The sequence below is a fragment of the Anoplopoma fimbria genome, chromosome 9, assembly GCF_027596085.1.
Source record: "Anoplopoma fimbria isolate UVic2021 breed Golden Eagle Sablefish chromosome 9, Afim_UVic_2022, whole genome shotgun sequence".
NCBI lineage: Eukaryota > Metazoa > Chordata > Actinopteri > Perciformes > Anoplopomatidae > Anoplopoma > Anoplopoma fimbria.
The window spans coordinates 27,244,831-27,257,305 of record NC_072457.1 but is presented as its reverse complement, the minus strand read 5'-3'; the positions used below and the strand labels follow the sequence as shown (position 1 = coordinate 27,257,305).

The window sequence follows — 12,475 nt, the reverse complement described above, 5'->3', positions numbered from 1 at the left end:
CAGTCTTTACAGCTCTGCAGGTTCGCTGTGGCACGGGAAAGGGGAATAAATGCCTTAAGAGAAAGTGTGATAGTTGGCAGGTGGATGTATGTGTGAGACAGAATGCTGTGTAAGGCAGAGGATGAACCGCAGGGCTTTGACATGGAGACCCGGTATTTAAGAGGCTGTGGCCCTTTGCTGCCCATTTTACCGACCTGACATCTGTAAATAGAAGAGGGACCCACACACAAACGCACACATTTCAAATACCCTGACTGGTGTTACATTGGAAAACAAAAAAGGCTTTCGATACAGACAGGTTAAAATGCATCATTGATTTTCACTTGGACTAACCTAATCAACCACAGCCTGTGAGCTGTCCTGGTTTTAACAGAAGTGAAGTAAAGCATTACTTCCATGCCCAACAGAAAAGTCCCCCCCGGCTCACACCACACAATGCTGCACCACAATCTCAGAGTTGTTGGTTGCACTTTAGAGCTGTGCCAACCGTGAAATTAAGAAGTTAATACTAAGAACCTTAAACAGCATTAAAAGTAGAAAGCAAGTCCAGCAGTATTGTAAGTGACTGTGAGAATCTGTTCCACAGACGAGGCCTCGAAGCATTGTTCTGCAATCTGGTCCTTTGGGGCTCCTCCATCCTGCCAAATGTTTTCATTCGAGCTGTCTATTGAAGGACTGATGTAGACCTGGATCAACAGGTGAAAGCAATTAACCACTCTCTAGGATTAAATACCAGCATGCCTCTGTGCATTAAGGACATGATGCAGCACTGCTTGAAGCTTAACTTCACTGAGAGGTTACAACAGCCAGACTGAAGAGGGGTGTGACAGCACAGTTGAGAGGAAGAGGGGTGATGTGCTGCACATCAGTCATTGAGAAAAGGGGAAATGGGGAGAAAAGCCCATTTTCCTTTTTCCTGCACGTCAATGACAAAATGTCAAAATGAAGCATTAAAAGTGATCAAACCACAGAAACACCGGCTTCTTTTATCAGCTGTGTTGCAAATAATAACAAAACTTAAACATGTCTTAAAGTGAAAATGTATCTTTTTATTGGTACCATACATTAATTATCAAGGGCAGAAACTAACCAAATCAAAAAATATATATCAAACAATGATTTTTCTACAGGGATTGGAAAAAGGTACAAGTCACCATTCAAACTCATAACTGTTGCTGGAATCAACTGTAAGGAAATGGAAATGTACAAAACAAACTAGCTTCAGCTGTTTTTTCATCAGACTTTACAGACAGCATTGCTACCAAATATGAAGACTGAACTTAATGATAAGCTGGCTTTAGAAGATGTTTGGATGATTGATGGTATCATTCTGGTGGTTATGAAAGACATTGCACCAATGAAGGCCATTTAGACAAAAACTAATGGAAAGAAATCAGTTTCAGCCAGTGATGAAATATGAAATTCACCAGTTGAATCATTCACTTGACATCAAGTTGAAAGTCGCAGAACAAAAAAATTGTGATGTTAAGTGAAAAATCACTTCCTGTATAGATGAAATACATGTGTGAATTTCTAAAATTTCCAAAATAAATACAAAAAAAAACAAAACAGTAGAATGATCTCTCCATGGTGCCATTGTACCCCAGAGGTTTGTAATTTAATTTACACAAGTTATAAAAAGGAGGGAGGAGGAAAGAGCAGGAGGGAAGATAGAGGGGACGGGTTCATGAGTGTTTTTTCTCCTTTTTCCTATTTTTGTTTCTTTACATTAGATCAGGATGGCTTTAGGTAAATCTAAGTAAGAATACATTTTATTACAGTCAGACAGAACTTTGCTACTACCTTAAATATACAAGCACAAATACACAAAAATTTAAATCTCCAAAAAAAGGAACGAAAAAAGACAAAATAAAAACATCCACACTAAATTATTTCTCTTTTATAAACATAAAAGATAAAAACCATATATTTTAGAGGGGGGAGGGATAAAAGTCCTGTGTTGCTCCTTGGTCTGTAGCTTTTCAGTATTGGTAGAAAATAAAAAAGTAACAATTGAAATGAAGGCGTTTTAATACAAATTAAAAAACATTCTAGGGAAATATATACTGTATAAAAACTCTTAAAATGTGTAACTGTGTGTATGTGCATGTGTGCGGTGTGTGTGTGTGTTGTAAATGCTCTCCGTTTGAAAGACCGCATCCATTGTAGTCTAATCAGAGATGGCTCCGGCACTAGGGGACTCAAAATCCTTCAATCATTATGCTGACTTGTGTTTATGTATCGGTCTGTTTATGTATCTGTGTGTGTATATATATGTTTCCCTAGTGCCACATTTCAGCTCTCCTACTAGTGTGTGAATTTCAATGGTTTTACACACGGACTCTAAATTCTGGTCCGTCTGCTTCAGCAAAGCCACAAATAAGATCAGACTGCCTCTTTTTCGCTCCTCACACATTTCTCACACACGCGCACACACACACACACATATACTCTATTAACAAATATTACCAGTGACTTGTGCCTCGACAGAGCAGACCAGAATTGAGAGCCATGTTTAGAGGACAGGTGGACAAGTGGTCCCTAAGCAACTCGCCACCATCTCGAAGCCCCGATGCCACCATCACCTCCGCCTTGCCCCTCCCTACATGTCAACTTCAGTATGGATGGTTTAGTGTGAATAGTTCTCACCCTGGATTAAATCCCCGCGCCTCCAATGGTCACGTCTACCCGGTCGCTGTTCATACTGAACATTTTTATCGAGAGCAGATGGGACATTTTGTAGCGCGAGATGAGGAAAAGGGAGACAGAGGTGGGACACAGTGCCTGAATATGGAGGAAGTCACAGCAATGACTCAGTGACGTTATCTGAGACATGCCGAGCCCCCGCGGGCCGCCTGTGTGTGTGTGTGTGTGTGTGTGTGTGTGTGTGTGTGTGTGTGCTGAATGTGATGGACTGTTGCTGTTGCACTCGTGGCCGTCGGGGTCTTGAAGGGGTCTGAGGATCGGCAGAGAGGGGTTCGTGTTGAGGTTGCGGGGCTCTTGAGCTCTACTGCGATGCCTGTGAGGTGGGGTTGTCGCTCTTGCTCTCCTGGCTGGAGGGGGCCTTGTTGTTCCAGGGCGAGTTGGAGCCGAGCGCCGGGGAGTTGTTGAAGCTGTCCTCGTCGTCGATGCCGTTGGCCGCGTCGAACTGCGTGTTCTCCAGCCGTGTGATCAGACGCTCATCCTCGTCTCCAAACTCCCCTCCCATCAGAGTGGGCTCTCCCACCACCATCACGTCCTGCGGAGACGCATTAAGCTGATCAACCAATATGTTGTTTTAGTAGGGACTGAAAGCATGGGTGTAACAGCTGTTATGTCACTATGCAGTGACTCAGATTATGCACATTTACTTGGCTTACACCACACAAAGCATTTATTATCACAACCAACATGCTCAATAGGGTCTCATAAGACCAGGTAACTTCCTTCAAATGAATCTCCCACATGCCTCAAAAACTAATCCATATGACATGACTTTTATTTAACAGGCACTCAAAGTTGAGTTTTCCCAACTTTTGTTTAAAATGTGCCTTCGTCTTGATTATGTAGTTTTTGCAGAAAATGGACGACATTAATGATACAGGTGAATTGATTCCAGAATCACCTGTCGAACCTTATTTACAATCAGGTAATCTCGTTTTCATTCATCTGACGTTTGGGAAATTGCTGTGATGATTCATTCATAATTATTCATAGTAATTAATGCCCCGAGCCTTCCTCGTAGCACTTATCCTATTCGTAGTAGTTTGTAGCACTTATTATATTCGTATTAGTCTGTTGCAATTATTGTTTTCGTAGTAATTTGCCTCTGCACTATACTTTTGCTCTGGTTTATGCTTTAAGATGCTTGTTTAAGAAAGGAGATGCACTTATGACTTCTGGTGACTAGTAGTTCTCTTGAATACCTATGTTGAATACACTTCCTGTAAGTCGCTTTGGATAAAAGCGTCTGCTAAATGACTGTAATGTAATGTAATGTGTCAAATCTGAATAAGATAAGATAAGATAATCCTTTATTAGTCCCGCAGCGGGGAAATTTGCAATAGGGTTACGTGTTATCACTTCAAAGAAAAGTATTGTGGGTAATACTTCTTAAGAGGCCCTTTATGTACCGGGTCCTTCTTTGTTTGCCATTGTGACATGTGAACTTCCCTTGATGAATCCATGCAGACATTAATCTATGAACATTGGGAATGATTCGGTCAAAGGTGTAATAGCAGAGTACGAGCACTAGAGAGCAGTGATGTACTCACTGGGACTTGGCTGGACAGAGGGAAGCCACTGCCTGGGCTCTTCTTTTTGTTGTTGTTGTTGTTATTAGTTCCTCCTCCTCCGCTGATGGTGCTGCCACCTGACATCTTACGCTTCCGCCTTTTGTTGGGCGCCTGTCTTGATGGCTCGGCTACAGAGAAGGGATGGAGACAGAGTTACAGATATGTTTGAAGTCATGTGGTTTGTGTGTGCCTTTGTCTGTGCATGTTGTTCAATTACCTGGTGGTGCCACCATCCTCTGCCATTTCTGGAAGAGGCAGGTCTTGAGGCAGTCTCTGGGGCTGAGGCTGTACGTCTTGTGTCTGGACATCAGCTCCTGCATGGGCTCCAGAATCACACACAGCTGGAGGAGGGAAAACAAAAAGACGGGATATGGGTTAAAGATTACACAGCGTTTAACATAATTAGAGATGCTCCCAAAAGAGCGAGCACCATCATCATCAGCTGGTGTTTGGCGTAAATGACTTTATCTTTAAACTGCAAATTCTCAGATCAGAAAATCTGGTCATAAAACACTAGACGCAAACAAAGAAACTTGATTCAGGTGAGACCAATTTCATCACAGCTTTTACATTTTACCAACATGAGGTTGTGACTTTTAAAGCGTCTGTAAACAAGAACATTGAGCCTGCAGTTCCAGTCAGACCTGTGCAGCCAAAATATCTTTAAAGACATTTGAAGCTTCATTCTAAAATTTCAATAGAGGCTTAGCATGGAGGGGGAAAAAAAACATTTGGTACAATGATAGAGCAAACCAATAATCATCATAGTTAACAGCACATATTGTCATTCTTGACAGTTACATTGATGTTGTGTAATTCATGTCATGAAATCTTTCAGTCAGGTGCAGCTATAATTTGGAAGCCTGCTAAGTTTACGCATTTCGTAAAAGCTCTTGTTACATTATGACGAGACCACAATCAAGAAACCATGAAGAGAAAGCCTTTAAGAACAAAATCATTCTAAAAAAGGTAAAATGTTGTGTGCGCGCTTCACTTACTCGGAGGTAGTTAAGGGTGGAGTTCGACAGGCCACATCTTGTTATGTTTTTTGACAGCTGGTCCAGCATCTGTGGGTCCTGGGCCTGAGGAACCAAAAGGGTACAGATTACAAAGCTGACACTCACACACATCTTTATATATATCTGTGAAGTATGCGTAGCCATTCCCACCGCCCTCTGCCTCTACTCACATGCATGGCCAGTATACTGCGGGGGATGAGTTCACGGTGTTGTCTGATGCTGAAGTGCCACGTCTTTATCCTCATCATGTCGTCAAACATGAACTCCAGGTACAAGCGCCCTTCTACACACACCTATGGCAGTTCAGAGGACACACGTTAGTAAACAGTAGTTCAACTACACGTAATCTATGCAGAGACAGGTAAAACCTGCACCACTGCAAACAGATGATAAACAAAGAGTACATGTTTAAGACAAGGGCTGTAAATCAGTGTGTTCACAGAGCAAAAGAAAAGCTTCCAACCTATTAAGTGGCTTGCAAATACCTTGCAAAGAGACTTAGACTTAGGTTTTTTCTATGCAACCATATGATAAGGAGGGGAAGTTAACAACCATTTAGAGTAAGCTTAAACTGGCTTTTTTTCCCTAACAACTAATTTCAAATATTAGCATTCCTTTTGTAAAAAGTGTGTGCATTACTTCGGTTTAGGAACCACGAGAAAAATAGGTTTTTTTCTTCTTAACATTTTGCATCTGATTTATATTGTAAGCCATAATAATAAATTACAGAAATATAAATAAAGAAAACAAACAAGGGGCGGACACAATAATGGAGCAGAAACACACCTGTGTGAACATGGGCTTTCCGTTCTGGGTGACCATGGTGCACTGATCACAGTCAAGGGAGACAAAGTTATTGTGGAAGGACTCCTTGGGATGTTTCAGCACATAGTAGAGCTCAGTGGCACCGCCTTCGAATATACTCCGGAAGTACCTTGGAATCAACGTCCGGCCAATTGCTTCAGAGGAGGAGAGAAAACACAACGGGCGTTAGACAGGAAGGAAATGCTGAGGTATAGTACGCAGTCCATTTGTGACTGTAAAGCTTTGAATTAAAGGGGCTGTATATGCATTAAACAGAGAGGCAATATGCGTCAGTGACTTAGTTACTTACTGTAACGTTTGGGCCCATCCTCCAGACAGAACGTAATGGTCAACATGGCATCATCTTCAAAGAACTCTGTAGTAAACGCGTCCCACCACAGGTTATCACACTCCTACAGGATGCAGAGAGGGAAAATGATCAGTGACCAGCACAGTTATTGGATTGCTTATGAGTGTTTATGTGGGTGCTTCCGAACCTCTGTCCAGTTCTGTAGTCGTTTGTTGAGTTCAAATATTCTGTAGTCTGTCTGGTTGCCATATGGCGTGTGCCTCCTGGTGAATCAGAGAAGGAGAAAACAAAAAACAGGACAGGGGTCAAGAACAGTTAGCTTGTGGTATTATGAAAGATCCAAGTAAACTTACAGCAAATCACCCTGATCAAAGTATTTTTAAAGCTCTCAGGGCTTCCATACCTTGAAGGTCGTTACACTACCTAGTTCAGCCTCGTCACAGTCTAAATACAAAATCTCTTTTAAAAGTGAGATAAGAACACAACTTCCCACAACCGTATCTGTATTTGTGTGATTATTGCCATTTTCACACCATTAAGAGATATGGGAAACAATGCAGTCTTACCCTATTCCGGGCTCTAGGTATGTGGGAGGATACATTGGGGTGGGACTGGAGAAACAAGAGACAGAGAGAATATTACGTTCAGCTATAGTGCTCATAGGCCCTCCTGCAGGAGCTTGTCTGTCTTTACGACTCTTGGGTAAACATAGCACAAATTGGATGATACCAGGAGACCGTAAATAACACATTTTCCACATATCCAACTGTAGCTGATTTGCTTACTGCAACACAAACTATGACGCAACGAACACAAACCCACCTGAGCCGCACAAGTCAAGACAAATCAACTTTAGCACTAAACACTAGCTTCACACATCTGGTCCATAAAATGTCCTTGAGTCATTGTAACTGTGGCTAAAATTACACTACACTACCATATATGGGCAATTGGCTCAACCTTTCGCCAAGTGACAGGAGATTGTGACCTCTTCTTCCCCAGTAATTGTTAATGAACGTAAGGTTGTCCCAAGAATCAGTTTCAAAAACAAGTTCTACCAGCATGTGCTGTATACTGAATGCTGTACACTTAAACGACATAAAGCACCCGATCCTGGGAAGTTACGTTACGCCGTTAAAGTAAAGTACCTGAAGTGTTCATAGATTTTAATTCAGGTTACAAACTGATAAAACATGGCAGCTGTCCTCGAAACATCTCATATCAACCAAACTATCCGCTGAAACAAGCTTCTTGGTAAATTTTCAGCTTCTGAAAAAGAATATTCATGTAAACATCTTGAATGAGCAGGAAGTTTGTGCACATCCTGAATAAATACAACCAGCCCCTGCATTTCAAAATCACAATCCAATCCAGCTGCTTGCCGTCGCCCGCATCTAAACTACTTCCTACTGTTTGCTCACTGGCCGAACTACCAAACTGAATCAACTACCTGTGGATGTTTTACAGACTAACATATGGCTGAGGAAATTAAACTCTAGGCTATGTCAACATGGCATGCAATAATACAGGCACCCATCGAAGATGTTTAAAGGCCGGTACTGGGAAATCCTCACACAGAACAGATACACAAAGCACACAGAAAACACAGACATAAAACTCACCCCACGTCTCTGTCCAGCATTGTGCCGGGGTGGAAAGGGGGAAAAGTGCTACCGTTGGGGGGCTCCTTGGGGGAGTACAGCTTGAATGACTTGGAGGAACAGCCTGCAAGAGAGGTGAAGGAAAAATAAGAATGAACAAAAATGCTGCGTTTAATTTTTATACAATAGGTCCAAAAGTCACTTGAAGTGTTAGATGTAGTGTTTCCAGATAATAATAAATGGTAAATTAGATTAAAATGGATAAATGTTTCAAATCTGGTAATAAATGCTGTATATAGTTATCTGCAAATGTAAGGATTGACACTGCAAACCTTTCAACACATTGTGGATGTTTGCCCAGCTAAATCACAAGATCAGAAAGATAAAGGACTTTAATGAGAGAAGATGGTACCAGATTAAGTTGTTCAATCTTTGGTAAATACAGTGGTACTTCTAATGATAGTTATTCTCCTTTTGAGTGACACTTGCACAGAATGACTGTATCATGTGAGGGTGAAGGCACATGCAGCCTGAACCGGCCAGCATGGCCCAGTTTCAGTTGGCTGCACACATTCACAGGTCATCCCCAGCAATACACCAATCGTGTTTCATAAAGACACAGAACAACACCATGAGGAGGGAGCCTCCTGTAAACAATGTGCTCCTACAGAAACTGCTGGCCTCCATAAATAACTGAATCACCACAAACACAAACAGGCCAAAACCGACTCTATTCACAACCAGATAAAAAACAAAACTGATGAATCCGTCTCTCACAGACTGCTCCAACCCTTGTTCTACTTTAATTGCCCAGCTCCCCTACAAAGGCCATCCATGCGTGCCGCCCTCTAGGTCACGACCCCTGCCGTCACCATGGTGAAGCCCCGCCTCATTAATGTCTCCGTCTTGTCTCTGCATATTAAACTATCTCTGACAATGTGTGTACATGTGTGATTGTATGAAAGAGACGTTTGGAGAAACAGACTGGGAGAGATGAGCTTTAATTGCATTAATGGGATGATTTCAGCAGAGTAAACTGTGATTTGAGAGCACAGCAGGGATGTGATGTGTATATAGTTTCTATTATAAGGTAAGACAATTAAGAGCAAAACAGCATCTCCTCTGTGAGAAGAGGTTTTTTCCCGACATTATAGGGTCACTATCAAAGTGCTCTCGTTGAATTGTACTAAAACAAACATGTTTATATCCACAGACAGGCTGTATTTAGATGGACAGACAGCCCAGCCCAACACTGACCTTAGAGGCCACACTGATATTGATTGAGTGGCTGATCCTAAATTATGATGATATGCATTAAAAACAGCTTATCTTAAATAACAGCAGCTTATATCTAAGGGGTTACATCTCCACATGGCCTATCATAGTTTGTATAGACTAGAAGTAAATAATTAACAACAAGAAAAGTTTTCTATGAAGAGGATCCTCAAATGAAGATTTTCACCATCTAGATGGCGTTAAAAAAAAAAAAAACAGAACCTCAATCCATTTGAAACCGTGGGTTCACTTTGTGTAAAAAAACAAGTTGTTTACTGTGTGAGCAAGCACTGCTATGGGGCTGGACGCACCACCAGAGGAAAACAAATGGGTTTGATAAATAAATAAATAATCGATGGTTATGTGTCCATTAGTTGTTGAGAGCTCCATTAGCTCCTCTCCTCTCCTGTTAGCGGTTAATGACAGGCAGTCACAATCACATCAGCTGGACTCCACTTCCTCCACTGGGAATCCTGTTCCTCTCTCTCCCTCACAAGGAGACACAGTACACCATATACACCATATATACATGCACACCATATATAAACATTATACACACACACACCATATATACATGCACACCATATATACACATTATACACACACACACCATATACACCATATATACATGCACACCATATATACACATTATACACACACACACACCATATACACACATTATACATTCACACCATATACACACATTATAGATACACACCATATATAAACATTATACACACACACCATATACACATGCACACCATATACACACATACACACACATATACACACATTATACACCCACACACACACACCATATACACACATTATACACACACACACACACACACATACACACACACACACACACACCATATACACACATTATACACACACACACACACCATATACACACATTATACACACACACACACACACACCATATACACACATTATACACACACACACACACACACACACACCATATACACACATTATACACACACACACACCATATACACACACCATACATGCACATATCCTCCAGGCTTAATGTGATGGTGGGCCCACCTCAGAACAAATCTCAAATGTTGACCAACACTGAGCCCATCTGATGTCACCTGAGCTCCAAACACAGAAACACAAACAGCCCGTGAACAGAGTCCCACGTCGAGGTCTGGACTCCACCGTGATGTACAGAGAGGACAACCGACAGCCATGTCACACTAAACAACCCACCCAACTTCTCTCATAACAAAAAAACACACAAATCTGAGCTTAAAACACTGTGTGAGCTGATAACTTCACCACGGTGGAGGCTGACTCTGCTTACAAAGGAGGCACCATGCTAACAGCTAGCTAGCTAGCTGTTAGCATGGCTCCAGCGCTGCACAGCAGACACCAGAGTGAACTTATACACACCAGCATGTGTTAAACAGAAGTGTACACACACACTCAACACGACCCAACACACCGACACGGTGCACAGCACTGCCCCGCAGGCCTGCACGGTGAAGCTAACTAGCTAGCTAGCTAGCCGTGGAGCAGGAGCTACATGTTAGCCGCAATGCTAACGCCTGAGCGTCAACAATAACGCACACACACGACACGCACAGACCCGCACACACACTGACACGCACAGGCCGGACAGGGTGCGTGTTTTGGGGGGCAAAGCGGCCCGTGTACCTGAAGAGGAGTCCAGCCAGGAGGTGGATGTTTACAGATCTGCGGGGATCGACCGTGTGTACGCTCCGTGCGTAACGACGCAGAGGCCCGCTGCTCAGCGTCCCTCCGGGGGATCAATACGCACCGATATGTGCTCCGAGCCGCGGGGCTGAGACCGAGAGAGCCGAGATTGCGGGAGTCAGTCGGCTATGTGTTGTCCCGCATGAGGCCTTGTTAGTGGCTGCAGCCTGCTGTGGGTTTACAAACGGACCCAGATGAGCCCTTTGTTCACGGGAGGACATGAACAATAGCTGTAGGCCCTCCTCCTCCTCTCCCTCCGCAATGCATTTGCTCCTCTCTCCTCTGCCCAGCACAGCCAGCCGCCCTCTCCCCCTTCTCCTCCCTTCTCCTCCCCCCCCACACTAATGCACAACTGCACATGAAGGTTGTCTGGTAAGCATTTTTGTTCTTCCTTCCTCCTCCCTACAATCCCATCCCTTTCCTTGTAACTGACACAGATGAGAATTGGTCTAATGCAAGTGTGTGTGTGTGGAAATGAACATCATGCTGGCTGCAAAGTGGTTTTCATGTTTGACTAATTAGTGCACATCAAGCTTGCTGCAAACAACTGAACGGAGACAGTGACAGCCCAAGACCCTGGTCATATGAATGACACACTATGGGGCTCTGCAGGGTGATGCATGCACAGCTGATGCGGAGGCCCAATCAGTCAAAAGCAGAGTGAGATCTAACAAATTAACTCCCGTCTACGGATAACATACTTGGGTTGCTTACAAATTAATTGTGTCTTTGAGTTTGCACACTGAACTGTCTCCAAGGTAGACCAGTGTAAATCCATTACCATTGGGAATATCTCTCTCTGCATGCATACACACAAAACACACACACACACACACACACACACACACACACACACACACACACACACACACACACACTAAACCAAAAGGAGAATCCCATAGGCCTCTTAATCTGCTTAAATCGCCTCAAATTATAATCAGATATTCAGATCACAGCCAGTGAGGACTCACCCATATGGCCGATGTTGGGATATAAAAAGAACAAGTCATACTAGGTCAGTGGTTTTTCGTGTGTGTCATAATATTTGCTAATTTGATATACATTATTTATCCCTGAAGGATGACTAGGACTCCTAACATTTTTGACAGGTGATCTCATATCAAGGTAAAAAAAAAAGTATTTCCTTTCAAGCACAAAAGTGCTTCCCCACCCACCTCAATTATTTAGGGACGTTGCAGCCAACAGCAAGAGCGTGGTTCTGATTTATACACTACCCATGTACACGGGGAGTGAAAACACAATGTTTCATCAATGATTTATTCGCAAATTAAGCTACTCCTGGGAGCCGCTCTGTGGAAACAGTTAACAGGCTTCCACAGAAGCCGCTGTGCATCGGAACACCGGTGCTGATGGTAACATTATTACAACATAGTGAAACGTTGTTTTGGTTCAAGTTGAATTATTTTAGAGTCACAATTTCTAATA

The 12,475-nt window shown here is 42.7% G+C and overlaps 1 protein-coding gene across 6 annotated transcripts in view; it reads right to left on the bottom strand.

Moving 5' to 3' along the window:
* Positions 1-1,028: 1,028 nt before the first annotated feature.
* The window catches only part of ldb1b (LIM-domain binding 1b), a 28,823-nt gene continuing 17,376 nt past the window's right edge, over positions 1,029-12,475 (bottom strand). For 3 of the 6 annotated variants that reach the window (XM_054604790.1, XM_054604789.1, XM_054604788.1), the window contains 10 exons: positions 8,030-8,132; positions 6,974-7,018; positions 6,595-6,670; positions 6,408-6,510; positions 6,080-6,252; positions 5,464-5,586; positions 5,273-5,356; positions 4,492-4,615; positions 4,254-4,402; positions 1,029-3,256 (listed from right to left, as the gene is read on the bottom strand). In XM_054604790.1, the coding sequence (XP_054460765.1) occupies positions 3,008-3,256; positions 4,254-4,402; positions 4,492-4,615; positions 5,273-5,356; positions 5,464-5,586; positions 6,080-6,252; positions 6,408-6,510; positions 6,595-6,670; positions 6,974-7,018; positions 8,030-8,132 (1,229 nt within the window). In that variant the 3' untranslated portion in view covers positions 1,029-3,007. Of the gene's footprint in view, positions 3,257-4,253; positions 4,403-4,491; positions 4,616-5,272; positions 5,357-5,463; positions 5,587-6,079; positions 6,253-6,407; positions 6,511-6,594; positions 6,671-6,973; positions 7,019-8,029; positions 8,133-10,969; positions 11,495-12,475 lie in introns of those variants that run through there. The other 3 variants (XM_054604793.1, XM_054604791.1, XM_054604792.1) reach the window with 3 other exon arrangements.